The sequence below is a fragment of the Cavia porcellus genome, unplaced genomic scaffold (assembly GCF_034190915.1).
Source record: "Cavia porcellus strain 051 isolate PalLab524CR breed Dunkin Hartley unplaced genomic scaffold, mCavPor4.1 scaffold_10, whole genome shotgun sequence".
NCBI classification, from domain to species: Eukaryota; Metazoa; Chordata; class Mammalia; order Rodentia; family Caviidae; genus Cavia; species Cavia porcellus.
In genome coordinates, this window is record NW_026947493.1 from 70,882,727 (window position 1) to 70,902,007 (window position 19,281).

The following is a 19,281-nucleotide window of genomic DNA, read 5'->3' on the forward strand; positions in this document are numbered from 1 at the left end:
TTGACCTTGTGCTTACCAGGCAGGTGCTGTGCAGCTGAGCTAAATCCCTGGCCCTGCACTGCCTTTTGAAAAAAAGAGCATTTCAAATACTTTCAGGTGTTCATGTATAGTTAGAATTTATGAAGTTTTATATTATTATTTTGTTATAATAGTTTTAAGTGTAAGAGTTGATTTAATGTAGCACATAAAATGCCTTGTTATGGGGCCAAGGATATGGTTCAGTGGCTTAAGTGCCTTCTTGGCAAGCACAGGGTCTTGCGTTCGAGTCCTAGTACCAAAAAAAAAAAGGTCTGGTTGTGAAAAAGTGACAGTATATACTTTCTATTAATTGGTTTGCATGCAGAGGGTAATCATAATGATAGCAAACACTTACTCAGCAGCTGCTGTGTGCCAGGCTGTGGGTTTGCACGTAGAAACTGATCAAATCTGTGAAACAGCCAGGCCTGCCACCACCCCCAGTTTAAAGATGAGGAAACCGAGGAAAAAGCTCGACAGCTGGAAGTAGGGTTTGGTTTTCTTTTTAGCTCCCCGTGCTCCCCCCATGCTCAGTGTCTTCTGGTTAGCGGGGGTGACTTGAAGTCGCCTGAGACCCACAGCAAACACAGCACCACGCAGCCGTGCTTGTTTCCCCAGCGGGGACGGGGACCCCACAGCAGCGTGAGCGCTCAGGGCCGGGGCAGTCGGGCCGGAGGGAAGTGGCCCTGAGCACACTGCTCAAGTTTGCACTAAGTAAACGGGGTGTTCTGTTTGCAGAGGGGGAACCGCATTGAAACAACCCAACACCGCACACTTAGAGTCCGATCATACCGGGTGGGGAATCAGCGGACCCTGACCTGCGGACTCAGGGCTTCGCTCCCGAGGGCTGCTGGTGACTCAGTTTGTTAACTGACGGCTCCAGCTATTCTGTGCAGCCTTCAGGGTCCTGTACACAACTGATCTCCGTGTTCTTAGAGAGACCCTGACCCGGGGAGTCTCAGTTAACCCCACATAGGAAAGGGGGCCGCATTGTGCCTTCCAGAGCTGTGTGAGGGTCAGAGCTGTATCTGAGACCATCTGCAAGCATAAGTGGTCAGCATTCGGGTCAAAACTCAAGGCTTTGGTCGAAAGTTAAAACTCAAATTCTGGTCATGACCCAAGTTATATGTCACACTGGTCATAACTTGAGAGTCCACTTGTATTGCGACAGCTTGAAAGTAAATAATAAGTTTAATAGTAGAGGAAGAGGAAAGAGTCTGTTTTCTTTCTTTTTCCCAAAGGAATCTCCACGTTGTTAAAGCTATGGAAAGGGACCAGCTCACTGAGTGGAGTGAGAATGGCTTAAAACCAGGGGCGGAGCAGGGCTTGGTGGTGCATGCCTGTAATCGCAGTACGCAGAGGCCGAGGCAGGAGGATCGCCACGAGTTCGAGGCCAGCCTGGGCTACATGGTGGCCCTCAAGGCCAGCCTGAACAGCACAGCGAGACTCTCTCAAAAAGCTGAAAGAAAGGAGGGGACGTGGTTCTGTGTAATCCGTGAGGGGGTTCTGGACCCTCCCCTTCGTGAGTCATGCGACCTTGGGCATATTCACGACTGAAGAATTCAGTTAAATCATTTTGTACTTTTAAAGCTTTGGCCCCACGCCTGGCAGAGGGGGCCTGAGTAAACATTCGCTAGCTTTCGCATAGCTTCAGTGTGGAGCGGGAGAGAGAGGTGCAGAGTGGCTTTGCAGGCGGGGTTCATCCCCAGTCAGCCCAGAGCACTCACTTCGCTCGAGGGTCCCCGGTTCCATTGCTCGCCCCGCCCTGCCTGTCCCTGCCTGTGCTGTGGCCCGCAGACACAGACCCCGGGGCCCAGTGGGTGCTGCCTGCAAAGCCAGGACATGGGGAGAGGGCAGACTGAGAGGCTGCAGGGCCCTTAGGACGCCTGCCAGGGACCCCCAGCCCCGCTGTCAGCGTAGGTGCAGCCACAGTGCTCCTGGGGCAGCTCCCTGGGCTCTCTAGAGACAAGAACATACGTTACGCTGTGTATCTGCTATTAATAGCCTGCAGGAATATTGCTATTGGACAGCCTCAGATGTGGTTTTTTCTTTTTTATAGAGCCATGACTCATCGATAATATATTTAATTGGTAAAAAGCTTCAAGATATTCTCCCTCCAGCTTTCCATTCATTTTTTTTTTTTTCTTTTGAATTTGCAGCAATCCTCTTGCCTCAGCCTCCGAGTCCTGGGATTGCAGGTGTGCACCAGCACGCCGGGCTGTTTTTGTTTATTGAGACAAGGTTTCACTATGTAGTGTGGGCTGGCCTCGAAATGGCAGCGATCTTCCTGCTTCAGCCTCCTGAGTGCTGGGACGACAGCAGTGTGCCGCCACCCTAGCTTCTGTCAGTCTTATCTTACAGTGGGCAAGGTGACAAGAAAGTTCCCTGGGCCTGCTCTGCTGTCATGGCCTCAAAGAGAACGGGGCAGCAGGGTTGGGGACTGTGGGAGCTGCGTCCAGGGAGCGGGAAGCTCATGGCCTCTCCATTGTGTGTCACAGCCTCGGCCCTCCTCCTGAAAATGGGCAACATGCTGGCGGGCTGCTTGCTGCTGCTGCTCCTGGGACAGATGCTCGTGCACCCCGCTGCGGCCAGACAGCGCCCACACGCCAGGCCCGCAGCCCGGGGCAGAGCCTCGCGGATCCACGCGCAGACGGCCCTCCTGGGTGAGTGAAGCTGGGGCTGGGAGGGCTCGGTGGCTGTGAGTGCAGCCCTAGCTGAGAGTGTGGTTGGTGTAGCTAAGTTTTCAAAATAAAATTACTTATGTTTTAGTTTCTCTTTTTTTTTTTTGTCTTTTTCGTTTTTATCAGTACCAGGGATCGAACTCACGACTGCCTGCTTGCAAGGCAGGCGTTTATGCCGGTGAGCTAAATCCCCAGCCCAATTACTTATGTTTTGAGCCAGGGAGTCACTGTGTAGCCCAGGCTGGCCTTGCCTTTGTGGATCCTCCTGCCTTAGCCTCCCGAGTGGCATGCTGAGAATGTCACCAGGCCCCAGTTCCCTGTCGGTGGTGGGTCGTTTTGGCTGTATTTGTGGCATTCCTGGGCACGGGGTGTTTCATAAGTTCCCTGGCTTCTTCCTGTATCTCAGAAATTTTAACTGTAGTCTTGTTTCTCAGGTTAATTTTTTGGTTTGAATTTTCTGAATTTTAAAAATGTTTATCTTTTATGTGTTAATTCAAAGCAGAGTCTCTGCAACGACTTGAGCCAGTTAAATTGGTGAAATGGGTGTCTCAGTGCTGCCCAGAACTGGGGTGACCTCGGCAGGGTGCACTGCAGGGCATCCTCGGGTCAGCGCCCAGGTTTGCAGGCCCAGTACGCTCGGCACATGCGCAGAGGCACCCGGGTGTCCAGCTCAGGACCGCCCTGTCCATCAGGATCCGCGAGGGGTTGGGGATGTGGCTCAGGGTGTGGCCCTCGTTGGGTTCAAACTGCAAGAAGCAAACAAAAATAATTTAGGATGCCAAAGGGCCTCCGTTGGTGTGTATAGCATAACAGTGTGTATTGTGTAGTGTCTATCAAGATTTATGGGGTCAGAAATTTAAATGGAAGCCGGGTGTGGTGGGGACGCCTATAATCCCAGACCTTGGGAGGCTGAGGCAGGAGCAGCACCGTGAGTTTAAGGCCAGTCTGAGCTACCTACCGAGGCCTAGTCTCAAAAACAAAACAAAACAAAACAACCATACAAAGCAAAACAAAACAAAAAAAGAAATTTAAACAGAAAATTTAAAAACTATGTGTTAATTCATTTAAAAATAATCTATAACCTCTGATAAACTATTTGGATAAAAACTACATTTTCTAAATAAGAGAGAGTTAGCGAAGTGTGAGTCCTTCTTACATTTTTTCAGATCTGCCTGCACATTAGACACCCGGGTTCTCATCTCTGGTCCACTCGCCCTGGGGAAGTTGTGGGGCTGGCGGGAGGACTGGCGGCTGGGGTTGTGCCTAAAGCCACACCAGAAACTTCTGTACTCTGTATGCGCACGAGAGAGCCGTAGGTGAACCTTAAACACAGCGTCAGGAAAACGGTTCCCGAGAGGTTCCAGGGACGCCCATTCTTTGAGAGTTGCAGGCCGAGGCAGGCAGGTAGGGTTAGGCTGAAGGTCGCAGCCTCCTGGAGCACCAGAGGGTGGCACAGGTGGCTCAGGGGGGACAAGGGCTCTGCTCTGCGTAGGAACGAGCCCAGAAGAGGCAGGCGCTGCTCGCTGAGAACCCTGGTGGCCCCTGAAGCTTTTGAGCCTCGAATTGCAGGCATGGGGTGCCGTGGCCGCCTGTCATACCACAGCCCTGGCTGTGGTCCTGCCCACGTGGGAGTGTGCGTTGAACATCCGGGTGGAAGTCACACACAGATGGCAGGTTCCACCCTCATTTGGATGATTCTGTTTTTGTTGTTGGTGTTTTTGAGACAGGGTCTTGCTCTGTGGGACCCTAGGACTCACTAGGTAGTCCAGGCTGGCCTGGAATTTGTGTGGCTCCTCCTGCCTCAGCCTTCTGAGTGCTGGGATGACAAGTGTGCACCACCACCCCTGGTTTTGGGTGATCCTAGTCTCAGCAGGAGACCAGCTAACTTGCTCTTGTGTAGGACTCCGTTGTCCCTCTGTCACAGGAGGAGGTAGAAACACTGAGGCCTCCCGAGGCCTCCCTTACACTGTGTGACATCACCAGTCCCCTTCCTTTGAGGTGGCCCTTCCATGTGGGTGCCAGCCAGTCCCCGTCATCAGAGTGGATTACAGCAAAGAAGCTTGGTGCACAGAGCTTATCAAACTGTTTTATTTTTATTTATTGTTTTGAGACAGAGTGTCACCATGTAGCCCAGGCTGGCCTCAAAATTACCGGGACCATCCTGCCTCAGCCTCCTGGGTGCTGGGATCATGGATGCCCATCGCTGTGCACTTGATATTAAATTGTTTTAGACACAGCAAAGACTTCTGAAGTGCCAGTGCCCAGCCAGGGCAGCTTTGTGGTGAAGTGCTGCCCTGTGTGACTGTCTCGGGACTGTTGCTTCCCGTGAAATGCCTTTTGCACACCCGTCCTCGGTTACTGTGTACAACAGTCTCTCTGTTATTGTTCATGTTAAAATAAGCCGTGAAATACATTTTCTCGATCCTGTCTTGTGATTCATGCTGGGAGGATACCCACCCCCCGGAAAAAGCATAAGATCTGACTTCCAAAAATCCAGGATGTTAAAAGCTTTCCTAGCCCACGAATACAGAATTTGAGGTTTCTTCTACAGACTTTTGTTGTTGTTGAGACAGTCTCACTATGTAGTTCAGGTTGGCCTTGAGCTTACTATGGAGCGCAGGCTGGCCTGGGACCCGTAGTGATTCTCCTGCCTCAGCCTCCCGAGTGCTGGGAGCATCACCTGCCCAGCCCTTTACAGGTTCCCTCTTTCTTCTCCATTTCAACTCCTGCTCCATCCCTGTCCAGTATGTCTTCTAACGCTGTCTGTCCCTCCCTTTCTGTTTCCCCTGTTGGCCTGCCGGTCAGTCCTGCAGTTTGTGAGTCCCAGGCGGGGTGGGGTCCCCTCTGTGGATGACACAGCCAGCGTTCCTGTATCTTACTTCACAGCTGCTGCGCTTGGGGGACCAGGCCTTACACGCCAGGAGCCAGGCCTGCCTCTGGTGTCCCCACAGATGACGCAGTGGTAGCAATGGCCCTGATGCTGCAAGGTCTTCCACCCACCTGCACTACACGAGCCTGTTCTTGCCTCATTCTGCGCCATGACAGTCTCCCGCTTTGCAGATGGGGTGCTGAGGCTTGGAGGGGTTCAGTGTGTCACTCACGGGCGTCCAGCTTCTCCGCGGCCCAGGATGGATTCAGGAAGCCGATCTTCTATCCTGGGCTCGCACCGCATCTGCAGACACTGCGCCTCCACCAAACCAGCCTCAGTGGAAGGGGCCTGACCTTCCAGGTGGGAGCTAATAAAAAACTAACAGTGTCTGGCGGGAAAATAGCAGACAGAGGGTTTCTGTGGAATGGAAGAATTTGTGTATGTATTTATTCATTTGTGTATGGTACTGGGGGCTGAACACAGGACCTTTGCGGTAAGCAACATCCTCAGCCACGGTCTAGTTTTAATTTTGAGAGAAGGTCTTGCTCAGTTGTCCGGACTGGACAACTAAGACTTGGGATTCTCCTGCCTCAGCTTCCCAGAGTGCTTAAAGGATTAAAGGCATGCGCCACCCCACCTGGCTGAACTGGGAGATTTCAGATTTGTTAGTAAGACTTTCAGAAAAGGGGCAGGACCAAAGGCCTGCACTTCTGAAACAGATTTTTCTTCCCTGCCAAACCTGGGAGCCAGCAGGTCAGCTCTCAAAGGATGTGGATTGCCTCTCTTGCCTCAGGCAGTTAAACACCTTTCAGGGAGCATCTTGTTACCTCTAACCCACACACCTTCCCATTCCAGTGTTCTGTAGAGCTGTCTGCAGTATTGGGGAATGAACTGGAAGGTAAGCACTTTCTCCCCTGTTTAAAAGATAAGAGAAACTAAATATTTGCATTCCAAGAAAAAAATCTACTTTGAAGGCATTTGTGATGACTTTTTTTGCACTGAGGCTTGAACTCTGAGCCATTGCACATCCCCCAACTCTTTTCTGTTTTTTATTTTGAGACAGGGCTTTACTAATTGGCTAAACTGTCTAACCTGGAGCGGGATTTGCAATTCTCCTGCCTCAGCCTCCCAAATGCTGGGATGATAGTGATACAGGGGATGAAACTCCCAACCTACCATGTCTGGTAGGAGTTCGTGTTCTCTAAAATCGAAGAATGAATTTTAGGAACAACAGAGGTTAAGAGCGGAATGTATTTATTGAAAGAAAGAAAGCTTCTGTCTGAGAGACACAGAAGGGGTCCCGAGTGGGTTGCTAAGGACTCTGTCTTTTCTAAGGACTTTTATAGAGCAAAATCATGGGGTGAGGTGGGTTCAAGGCGGGGAAAACTGGGAACCCACAAGGCAGACAGGCATAAGGTGGGACAGAGCAATGGTTAGCCAATAAGATTAATAGTTCGGGTAAAACTGATTAAATTGGGGACAAATGGAGAAGCAAGTCACGTAGAAAGCGGCATTCTTTTTTTTTTTTTTTTTTTCAGCTTTTTTTATTTAAAGGGAAAAAAAACCACAAAACAGTATAAGGGTACAAGTAATATAGAATTACAAAAAAAATGGTAAGAAATCACTAGTTCATAGATTACATATTGTCATCTTAAAAATAGTTGTTCAAGTTACAGGATTAAAACATACCAATGGACATTCAAACAGGGAGACTGCAAACAGTTGTGTTCAGTGATCCAACAAAAATTCAGTAACATGGTCATCTACTTTACATACCTAAACACACTTGCAGTTGTATCCTTTAGAGCACTTTCTTTTCCTCTCTTTTTTACAACAAAATTTACACATTTTGGGTTTTATTACTCCCTTAGTTCTTATTACTTTTTTTGGAAGAGAATAAAACCAAATTTAACAAAACAAAGCAGTCAGTCAAAACAAAGGATAGACATAGCACATGATGCAAAAACAGAATACAAGGTTATCAACAATGGTTACCATAATGTCTCTTGCTACCTTAAAAAGAATTGCCTGTATAATTAGGTATAATAAAATTGAACAAAACAGTACAGAACAAGACCAATAAAACCTAAACATTGGAAACATTACAGGACCTCAAAAGAAGATAATAGTCAAACCAGAATGAGCATCACAGTGAATCTTATTGCCTTCAAAGTAGTTGCCTATACCGTCAAACTTGATACTATCAAACAGAACGGAACAGAGTAAAATCAGTCAAAACAAGATAGTGGGAGTAATACAGGGCTTCAAATCAAGTTAATAGGAAATCAAAAAAGTTACTATAATATATCCTGCTAATTTTTTTGATTTTTTCCCTTAATTAAAAAAATAAAAAATAAAAATTTTTTATGAATAAGGGGGAGAACAACATAACAATACAGGTCAGAACAGAACAATTTCAGCAACCTAGTGCTTCACCACAAGATAACGCGACTTAATAGTAGTTACAATAGTATCTCTTTCCTTGAAATATTTGAATATAACTTCGTATACTATAGCATCAAACATATCAAGACAATGTAAAACCATTCAAGTGGATGAAAGTATTACTATCATATATAATAAAATCCAGTGAGATACAACATGATAAAACCAATGGAGACAGAAGAGCAACAGTTTGGTGGGGCTTCAAAACAAGATGATATTAAATCAGCACTAGCTATTATGATGTCTTGTTTTCTTCAAAGTAGCTGTTCATTTCATCACAGGCAATAATATCAAGCAGCCCAGAATAAAGCCATTCCAATTAATGAGTGAAAACTTTGTAAGGAAAGCGGCATTCTTAGAGGTGACTGTTCTCTAGGGGGTTGGGATGGTGACTCCAGGTGCCCTCAGGGTGATAGAGAACTAATTAGACCATCAGTCCTTACGATGTGGGGTGCATTTGTTTGATCCTTTGTCTTGAGGCCTGGCCCACAGCAGGAGGCCTCTATCTCCCCCACAGTTGTAAGGTGTCTGCACTGCACTTTTGAGGATCTAGCCCTGTCTCTATTTCTAACTAACTCAGCTGCCTGTAACAATAGGTGTGTGCCTGGATCAGTGTCTCTACAGAGCATATTATGGGAGTTTGAGTTATTTGTTCTGGCTGCTATAACCGTGTCCCACAGACAGGGAGGCTCAGGCAGCAGAAATGCGTTGTCCCGTAATTCTGGAAGCCAGGCGTCTGACTCAGGGTTGGCGAGGTGGATGTCGTCTGAGACCTGTAGTTGTTTCTCCCCTCTGTATCATTCTGTGCCCAGCATCCCCACTTCTGGAGACACAAGTTGCATTAAATGAGAGCCCTCCGAATAACCTCCAGGTAGCTTAGTTACCCTTAAAGACCCTGGCTCCAGATGTGCTTGCGGTCTACAACATGGGGTAGGTCTCAGTTTAGGAACTTGTGTGGGGGTCTGGGTGTCAGGTTTCGCACCCCAACACCTGGCCTTTCCTTTCTGATTCCCCTCCCCCTCGTCATGACGCAGCGTCACTGGCGTGGACTGGGCGGTGTCTTCAAGACTTCGCTACTCATTAATTTACCTGCGTGTGGCTGCGTCGTTAAGACAGGTACACGCTGTGGTGGACTTGCACGCCTGGAATCCCAGCACTAGGAGGCTGAGGCAGGAGGATTGCTGTGAGTTTATGGCCAGTCTAGGTTTCACAGCAAGACTCTGTCTCAGAAAAACAAGGAGGGCAGGGAAGGGGGGAAGGAGAGAAGAAGGAAGAAAAGAATGGAACGAGGAGGGCGGGGAATCGGTCCCTCTAGTGCCGGGGTCACACAGCCTGCAGCCCAGCGCTGCAGAAGGGAGGGGCGCGCTGCGCAGCCAGGGTGCAAAGTCCTCTAAGAAGTTCTCTCAAGCCGAGGTTCTGCTCCATCCAAAAAGCCTCTTTGGAAGCCTTCAGGGCTCTGATCTGTGTGCAGATGGAGAGATAGTGTGTGTGTCTTGGCGCGGGGACAGTGGCCGGGAGGGAGGAGGAGCTCTCCTAGCCACAGCTGGCCGTGAGCAGGGCTGTCAGCCTGCGGGAAATGAGCTGACCCTCGGGTAGGCCTTGGCCTGGAGCCCGTGCTGCTGTGCTGGGTGCCTGTTCTCAGCCGCTCCGGGAATGGCTCTGCTCTCCTTTTCTGGTTAATTTGGATTTGTTTCTAAAAATGAGGAGGAATAGGAATAGGAATTTTTTTCTACACCAAAATAGTTTTAATAACCTAGTTTTTTGTTCCATGGTTTAATTTTTTTAGTCATTCAACAAGTATGTATTGAATATGGATAAAGTACAAGCATTGTTCTGGGTGCTCAGGATACTGCAGTGTCCTGTCAAGGTGACATCTGGCTCAACAGTTGTTACTAGGAAGAGGCTTTTGGGAAAAATTTGTATGGGACGTGTAAGGGGAATCCTTAAAGAGCTCTTAAACTCTCATGAAACCATCTGATATAGGTGGCCGTGCGTGCTTGTGTGTGTGTGTGTGTGTGTGTGTGTGTGTGTGTGTGTGTGTGTGTGTATTTGACAGTTAATCTAATTTGTTGAAAACTGTTCATCTCCTGCACTTTTCTACTTTTTAGTTTACTCTGGTGATTGGTGTTTCCCTTAAGAATGGTCCCATTTGCTTACATGTGGTCATGCATGTCTGTTATCGTGGCACGAAGAGCCTGAGGCAGGAGGGTTCCAGGTTCCAGCCCCGCCTGAGTAATTTAGTAAATTAAAACAAAGCCTTGTCTCAATTTTTGTTTCTTTTTTTTGTCTTTTTGAGACAAGGTCTGGCTATACAGTTCAGGCTGGCCTTGAGCTCACTTTGTAGCCCAGGCTGGTCTCGAACTCTCAAGGATCCTCCTGCCTGAGCCTCCTGAGTGCTGGGATTACAGGCATGAGCCATCACGCCCGGCTAATTTTTGTTTCTTGTTTTTGGAGATTGGGTCTTGCTTTGTAGTTCAGGATGGCCGCAAACTCACTATGTAGCCCAGGTTGGCCTCAAACTTGTGGCAATCCTCCTGCCTCAGCCTCCTGAATGCTGGGATGCCAGGTGTGTGCCACATGCCTGACTTCTCAAGTTTAAAAGATAAAAATGGCTGGAGATGTAGCTCTATGAGAAGACCATGGGTTCAATCTCCAGTATGAAAAAAAATCTGTTAGCCAACAAGGAGTTATGTTTTAATAGGTAGCGTGATACCCTTTCACAAAAACTTTTAGTGCTTTGTTCTTAGAGATCTTAAAACTATGGCCATTCGCAGACTGCAGGGCGAGAGAACCAGGCCCCACCAGCAAGCCATCCCTGCCTGGAAACCTAATTGTTTTCATTGTTTTGTTGGGTTGGGTTTTCTTCTCTTTTGTTTTGTTTGATTATGTTAAATCTGATGGCAGGAGCAGCTATTTGAAGGATAACAAGACATAATATGGTAGCCATTTTGGATTTACTATTGGCCTGTTTTGAAGTCTTTTATTGTATTCATTGCTTTGTTTTATTGTTTCTATTCTATTCTGTTCTGTTTGATTTTTACTATGTCCAAAGGCATCTGCAGCTATTTTGAAGACAACAAAAGGCAGTATGGTAATTATTGCTGATTTTGTAAAGTTTTGGCTCATTTTGATTGGTTTTATTCTGTTTTATTTTTCTTGGTTTTATCCTCTTTAAAATAAAAAAATAAAGAGATCTTAAAACTCTTAGCAAAAAGTTCTGAACAAACATTGGCTGGTGTGTGTGTGTGTGTGTTTCTCTGATGCTGTGAGCATTTATTACAGCTTTAAAGTTATACACTAAGCCTACGGCTCACCCTAGCTCCCTGCTCCTTTGTGTGCCTAGTGGCCTCAGACTCTCCGAGGTGCCACCCTGGAGCCCAGCGAGACCCCACTGAGGGAAGCCTCATCCTTCCGTCCCCCCCGAGGCAGGGGAGGAGGCCTGGGAGGCCTGGTTCCACACAGCCTGTGGGTGGCCATGGCGACAGTGGCAGAGGACAGACAAGGCATGTTCTACAAGATGCCATCAAGTCATACAGTGATGGCGGCCAGGCGTCCCAGGAAGGGAACCAAGAAGCAGCCAACCCCTTCCTGGGAGCCAGCCGGCACAGGGCTGGGACACAAGAAGTGCTGAGGGCTTCCCTCCCGGTAAGCACCCGGCCGATTCAGAGAAACACAGGCTGAGATGACAGCTACTGGAGTAAAAACAAAGAAAAAAGTGAACGACTTAATGTCTGTTTTGACTTTGCAGGCCCAAAGCCATTATACTGCATATACAATATGCAGGATAGCATCTGCGGGGACATCTCCTTCTGAAGGAGGTGGCCGTTGTTAATTCCCTGTTATCTTGTTGGAAAGTGCTGGGTTAGTTGCATTGCCCATGCCAGGTTTGCTAGGCAGGCGCTGCCCTGCACAGGGACAGGGTGTGAGTATGTGCATTTGGAAACTCCGGCCTCAGCTGGGCCGTCAGACCCACGGGGCTCAGGGCGGGCTTGACTCAGAGACCCTGGGGACAGGTGAGAGCCTCCTGGCTCTGCACAGGCTCCCGTTCCTCTGGTGACAGGTCACGAAGGTTTGCCGCTGTGGTTTGGCTTTGTGACGGATCGCACCGTTAGGAAGCATTTAATCTTTGCTTCATTGAGGGACACCTTACCTGGTCATGTGACCTTTCATTAGCGTCATCCTGCTGGTATATTTTCATACTTTGATTCATAAATGAGATGGGCTGCTGCTCTCTAATAAAATTTTTCTTATTTTGTGTGGTCTGGTTTTAGTATCAGAGTTAAGTTAGCTTCGTAAAAATACGTGGTTTTTTAAAACTGGGAATATCTGTTCCTTACAGAGCCAGAAAACTTGCTCATAAGATTGTCTGGATTTGATGCCTTCTATGGAAGGCATGGATTTGAGAACTGATCTGATTTTTTTAGGAGAGCTACTCATCTGTTCAACTTTTTAAAATTTTCCTTTTCAGTCTATTTTGATGATATGTGTTTTCCTTAATCATTGTTCCATTTGTTCACATGCTCGAATCTGTTGGCACAGACCACGGTTTGGAACACTCAGCTACATTTTGCTTGATAACATGGCCAGGGTTTTGTTCCCACGGACCAGAAAACTCTTGGCAGAAATCTTGAGGGATCATTGAGTGACAAGTGTGTATTTAGGGAAGGGAAGTTCTTGGGTTTCTCTGAATTCCTGGCATTTATTCAAAGAGCTTTATCTTTTATCAAAACACCTATTTCTTGTCTTATCTTTCATGTCCTCACAAAGTCCTTGCAGATTTTGTGATTTCTTTCTATTTTTGTTTGTTTTTTGAAACAGGGTCTTGCTGTGCAGTTCAGGTTGTCCTTGAACTCACTGTGTAGCCCAGGCTGGCCTGGAACTCAAAGGGATCCTTCTGCCTCAGCCTCCCCAGTGCTGGGATTACAGATGTGAACCACCATGATGAGTTTAGATTTTATGATTTCTAATTTGTCGATAAGAAAAATCTGATCAGACGTGATAATTTAGAGATGAAGCTAGAGTTCACAAGAGCTCACATCTTTATAATTAAAAGACTTCAGCAATCCTCTAGTTGAGAGATTCTTAACCTGAGACCTACACATCCCAGAGTCTCCTGGGACAGAATTCAGTGGGTCCATAATTTAGTTGGTAAAAGTTACATAGTCACAGCTAACCTCTAGCTGCAGTTTAGCATTGGCTTCTGTTAGGGTGTAAGCAGCACGCCAGAGGGGTGGGGTGGCTCTGAGTCACCAGGACAGATCACATATGTTTTCATGGCACATTGCAGGTGTCAGAGGTAGCAGTACTCTGTCCACACTCATCCTCATTTCAAAACCCCAGTGGAGCCCAGCCTCCACTGGGGTTGAGTGAAGTGGGTTTGCCTATTATTTCAAAAAGTAGACATGGTACTGTATGCCAAAGAGTTTTTCTTCTTTTTTTTGAGACAGGTTCTCACTATGTAGTACAAACTGGTATTGAATTCACTATGTAGCCCAGGCTGGCCTTGAACTCAAGTAATCCTCCTGCCTCAGCCTCCTGAGTGCTGGGGTTACAGGCAAGCACCACAGTTCCTGGCTCTTTTTCCTCCATGAGAAAAAGCCCAGTCTGCCTGCCTCAGCCAGCTGAGTGCTGGGGTTACACGTGTGCACCACCTTGCCGCACTGATTGAACCATTTGTAAAGGTCACAGTCCATCTTCATTTAATTTATTTTACTTAGAACCATAGCAACTAGAGCTGAAAAAGAACCGAGCCGCATCGTTTAGTAGAGTTCTCTCATTTTACAGGGAGAGTGAAGGCCAGAGATCAAAAGTGACCCAGCCATAAAATGTCTTGTAGCCGATGTCACCTAGTTGCCGGACACGGGATGACATGCTGGACAGGTCTTTAGACTCCAGTCTGGAGCTGTCTCCTCCATCCATGGTGGGAATAAGGACAGCTATAAAGCCTCGTCTGACTCTAGCTTTGTGCCGGACCCCAGGCTGAGTACTTTACGCACCTGGTCCCCTTTACTCCTCACAGAAGCCTCTCCAGGAAGGTGTCATCCTTGTCCAATCTTGCAGAAGAGGAAACTCAAGGTTGGAGAGACCAAGTGGGTTGCCCAGGGTAGGGGACGCATGAGGCACAGGAGACACAGGAGCAGGCTGCTCCACCCCCACCTGGCATGACCCACCTTCTCCATTTGTAGAGAAACAATCTAGTCTTTGAAAGTCCCTTTTCAACTTTAAATTTGCAAATCTGAAGTGCTTTGTGATTATTGAGTCTTCAAGAAATACCAGCTGTCCCATTTAGCTGGTCCTCGTCTTAATGATCAGAGGCCAGAGAGGTGTTTTTGTAAAACAGTCTGGAAACCAGGATCCCCACACCTGTGGGGACTCCTGAATGTGACTGCTGGCTGCCATGACAGCTTTAAGGTTGGGGGCCAGCTTACTGGACCTGAGCACAGCTTCTGAAGCCCAGCCTCCACTGGGGTTGAGTGAAGAGGGAAATGTGCTGCCCTCGTGTGTCTGGGGAGTTGAACACAGAGCCAAACTAAGTAAGAAGGGAGGAAGGGAAGCTTTGTATCAGAGAGGATGGCGGTTTAGGGGAGTGGAGGAGGATTGGCTCTGAAGCTTGGAGGGATGGAGCCTTCAAGTGAGCTTTCAGAAGAGGGCCAAACATGCCCAGGAGTATTTATTTCCTCCAGCATATTTGGAGCCCTCAGCAGAAGCCAACTTGGATGGATGAGGTATCAAGCAGGCAGATGGATTTGGGACCTTGGAGTCTCCATGGTCTGCCCAGAAACCAAGCTCTCTAGGTATTTTAAACAAGAAGGGACTCACTTCAAAGAATTAAGTGCTTACATAATTATTGGAAGGGCTGGAAGAGGGGGCATGGGGCCACTGCACAAGGACACATGGCTAGGATCGGGCTGCTGCTGCCACAGTAACTGGCACTCATGGTGCCTGTGAGCTGACCCTGGCACATCACATGGCTGCTACAACACTGGTCACCGGCAGAGACAGGGTCCACCTCTTCACTTCATCCTCTGTGAGCATTTCTACAGGTTTACCTCATTCTTCCCTGGAACCTAGCTGCAAGGGAGTCTGGGAAATGGGGTTTTTCATCTTTTAATTTCTGCAATATTAGAAGATTCATAGGAAGAGATGGAGTTCGTGCTGACAGCCAATTATTATTTCCTCTGAGATTTGTGTTAACTAGGTAGCGGAGAACTGAAAGGTGAGCTGACAGAACCCAACCATTGATGAAACCTGAAGTCTGTCAGGTAGACTCACTCTGGGGTGGGATAGCAAAAGGGTAGAAATCCAACCCACGAGGATGAAGGGGTTTTCTTGAAACTGAACCTAGTGCCTGCTTTACTAGTTTGTATGAAGGGAGATACCGATTTACACACAGGATGAAAGGGGCTGCAATGGTAGGGGTTGAGGGAGGTGGCAGTGTAGACACCGGCTTGGGCTTGGGCCAGGCATGTAGAAGAGTGAGGTCTGGATGCATCAAGAGGCCCTAGAATGTGCCTGAAAGGACGATGGGCACAGTCACAGCCCTTTCATGGCTCCCCATTGCTCCACCCATCTCTCTCTCTCTCTCTCTCTCTCTCCTTTTTTTTTGTCTTTTTGAGACAGGGCTTTGCTCTGCATGCAGGCTGGCCTTGAACTCACTTTGTAGCCTATGGTGGCCTTGAACCCACAGCAACCTTCCTGCCTCAGCCTCCCGAGCCCTGAGATTACAGGTACCATTATGCCTGGCCTGGTGCTCCTTAGTGATGCTGTAATAACTACGGTGATGACAGTGATGGCTGCTGCTCCAACTGTTACTGCTTCCCCTTGTTCCCCCTCCTCCCTCCTTGCTTCTCTTCCTCTTCCTCTTGGCATCCTCCCCTCCTCTCTTTTCACTGGTTATGTAGATTAATGGGCTTCACTTTGGGGGATTTAAATGTGCATGTATCATGCTTGATCATTTTCACCCCATCACCCCCTTGCTCCTCCCTCCCTCTCCCCTAGTTTCACTTTTTTGGGGTTTAAAATAAATCCCCCAAATACATGGCTATGAGCACATACTTTGCTCGTATCCATCCACCTATTACCCCTCTTACGCCTCTCCCTCCTTCTCTTTCTCTTATCTAATAGTAGTCTCCCTTCTACTTTTTTAGGTTCCACAAATTAGGGAGAACGAGCACTATTTGTCTTTCTGAGACTGGTCTACTTCACTCAAGGTGATGGTCTCCAGATCTGTCCATCTTCCTGCAAATGATACAGTTTCATTCTTCCTTGTAGCTGAATAACTCTGCCTCATGCTGCATACCACATTGTATTTCCTCGCTCATCTGGGATGACCACCTCGGCGGCTTTCTTACCTCAGCCATGGTGAATTGTGCTGTGACAAACAGGGGGTGCAGTGTCCCTGGTGTACACTCACTGTAATTGCTTCCCCCCTCTTTTTTTTAAACCGGATCAAATGGTAACGCTCCTCAGTTTTGGGGGAGCATCCGTATGGACTCCCACAGCAGTGCACTATTTACATTCCCACCAGCAGTGTAGGTTTCCTTTTTTTGTATCCTTGCTGCTAGCTCTTCTGACGTGGGTGCAGTGGAATCTCTGTGTAGTTTTGACCTGCATTTCCCTAATGACTACAGAGGCAGAACATTTTCATGTGTTTATCATCCATTTGTACTTCTTTTGAGAAGAGCATGTTTGTTTGCTCATTTATTGTTTGAGCTATTTGAATTTTTGGTGTTAAATTTCTCGAGCTCTTTGTATACTCTAGATACTAATCCTTTGTCCGAAGAGTTAGCTGGTAACGATTTTCTCTCATTCTGTAGGCTTTATCTTCATCTGTTAGTTGTTTTCCTCACTATGCAGAATTTAAAAATTTGATGTAATTCTATTTGTTGATTTTTGCTGTTTCCTGTGCTGTTGGAGTACCACTGACGAAGTCTTTGCTCGTGCCTGTGGTTTCAAGTGTTTTTCAGGGCCTGGTGGCATCTACCTATAATCTCAGGAGGCTGAGGCAGGAGGATCATTGTGAGTTTGAGACCAGCCTGGGCTACATAGTGAGTTCAAAGCCACCCTGGATGTGAGTGAGACTTTGTCTCAAGCAAGCAAATGAACAAACACAAACAAACAATAATAATAACAACAAACCCAGTCAAGTGTTTCCTCTCTGTTTTCATCTAGCAGTTTCAAAGTTTCAGGTCTTTTCAATGCTGAGAGTTGAACCCAGGCTACTATATTCGCTAGACAAGTGCTCTATCACCAAGCTACAACCCAGCCTCAAAATTTTAGGTATAATACCTAAAACTTTTAAATTGATTTGTGTCCAGGGTGAGATATAGTTTTAATTTCTACAAGTAGATGTCCAGTTTTCTGAGTACTATTTGTTAATGAGGCTGTTTTTATTTTCTCCAATGTATATTTGTTGTTCCTTTGTCCAGAATCAGATGCATTTGCACGGGTTTATTTCTGTGGTCTCTGTCCTGTTTCTTTGGTCTATATGTGTATTTTTGTGTCAGTACCATGCTGTTTTTGTTACTATGGCTTTGTAGTATAATTTGAAACCAGGTATTGTGATGCCTCCAACCCTGCTCTGTTTTGCTCAGAGTTGCTTTGGCTCTTCTGGATCTTTTGTGTTTCTATGTGTGTTTGAGTATTTTTCCTAGTTCTGTAAACAATGTCATTGGTATTATGATGGGAATTGTGTTGCATCTGTAGATTGCTTTTAGCAGGATGGACATTTTAGCAAACAATATTAATTCTGTCAGTCTGTGAACATGGCAGTTTTTCCATCTTCTGGTGTCTTTGTCAATTTCTTTCTTCAGTGTTCTGAAATTTTCATTGTAGAAGTCTTTCATCTCCTTGGTTAGAATGATCCCAGAAGTTTTTTTCTTTTTTGGTACCAGGAATCAAACTCAAGACCTTGTGCTTTCCAGGCAGGGGCTGTTTCCCTGAGTATTTTACATCCTTGGTTAGATCGATTCCTAGCTATTTTATTTGAAGCTGTTACACATGGAATTGTTTTCCTGATGTCTTTCTCAAGTAGCTCCTTACTGGTATATAGCAAAGCTATTGATTTCCAATGTTGATTTCTATGTCCTGTTATGTTGCTAAATTCATTTGTCTTCTCAATGTTTTTTGGTAGTCTTTAGGGTTTTGTCAGTACAGGAGCAGATCATCTGCAAAAGTGATAATTTGACTTCTTTTTCTATTTGTATCCCTCTTATTTTTTCTCTTGTCTAATTGCTCTGGTTAATATTTATATAACTATACTGAATAAGAAAGAGTGAACATCTTTGACTTTTTCCTAATTCTCTTTCTTTTTTTTTTTTTCTTCTTTTTCTCATAATACTGTTGATTAAACTTTTTTTTTTGCCAGCACTGGGGATCAAACTTACAACCACATGCTTGCAAGGCAAGTGCTTATGTCGCTGAGCTAAATCCCCAGCCCTGGGGATTGAACTTAGGGATACACTATCACTGAGGAATATGCCTGACTCTTTAATGTTTTTTGTTTATTTTTAAATTTTGAGACAGGGTCTTTCTGAGATATCCAGGCTAACCACTAATTTGCAATCCTCCTGCCTCAGCCTCCCGAGTAACTGGAATTACAGGTGTTTGCCACCATACTTGGCTCTTTAATGTGTAAATTTCTTACATTGGAGGAAGGTGTTGTCCTCCACCCACAGCCTGCCGTTCTGGTCTTGTCCCAGCTGGGGCGCCTCGTGTGCTTGTGCACCCCCCCTTCCTGCTGCCTGCTGCCCCTGAAATGCCCTCTACCTCCTCGCCTGCCCAGCACCTGCTCCTCCTGTCACAACAGCAACGTGATAGTCAGGGGTCACCACCGCCACCCCACCGGGGCCAGTACTCTGCCGAGCTCCAGCTGCTCACACTGCGTGGGAATCTTAGGAATCCATCCTCTCTACCAGCTGGCTCTCAGGTGGCACCCGCAGCCCCTGGCTTCTGTAAGCTGTGTGCAGTGCAGCCGTGCGAGGCGAGGAGAAAGGCAGCTTCCCAGACACAGACCACCTTGGCTGGTCACGGCGTGCAGCGCGATCACTGCCTCTTACCCTGCATTGCTGCTCGTTTGCTGAACTCTCAGAAAGAGGCCAAGGCGCTTGCTCCGATCATGAAGTAAAAACACTCCAGTGGGTCAAATGAACTCACTTTGTAGCCCAGATCTGCCTTGAACTTGCAATGATCCTCCTGCCTCAGCCTCCTAAGCACGAGGATTATAAGTGTGCACCACCACTCCTGGTGCCATTTTGCTTTTTAAAATTTGCC

General features: G+C 47.0%; 1 protein-coding gene across 5 annotated transcripts in view; it reads left to right on the forward strand.

Moving 5' to 3' along the window:
• Matn2 (matrilin 2) overlaps positions 1 to 19,281 on the forward strand; it is a 118,062-nt gene that overhangs the window by 7,846 nt on the left and 90,935 nt on the right. For all 5 annotated transcript variants that reach the window (XM_063257606.1, XM_063257603.1, XM_063257604.1 and 2 more), the window contains exon 2: positions 2,514 to 2,678. In XM_063257606.1, the coding sequence (XP_063113676.1) occupies positions 2,534 to 2,678 (145 nt within the window). In that variant the 5' untranslated portion in view covers positions 2,514 to 2,533. The remainder of the gene's footprint in view (positions 1 to 2,513; positions 2,679 to 19,281) is intronic.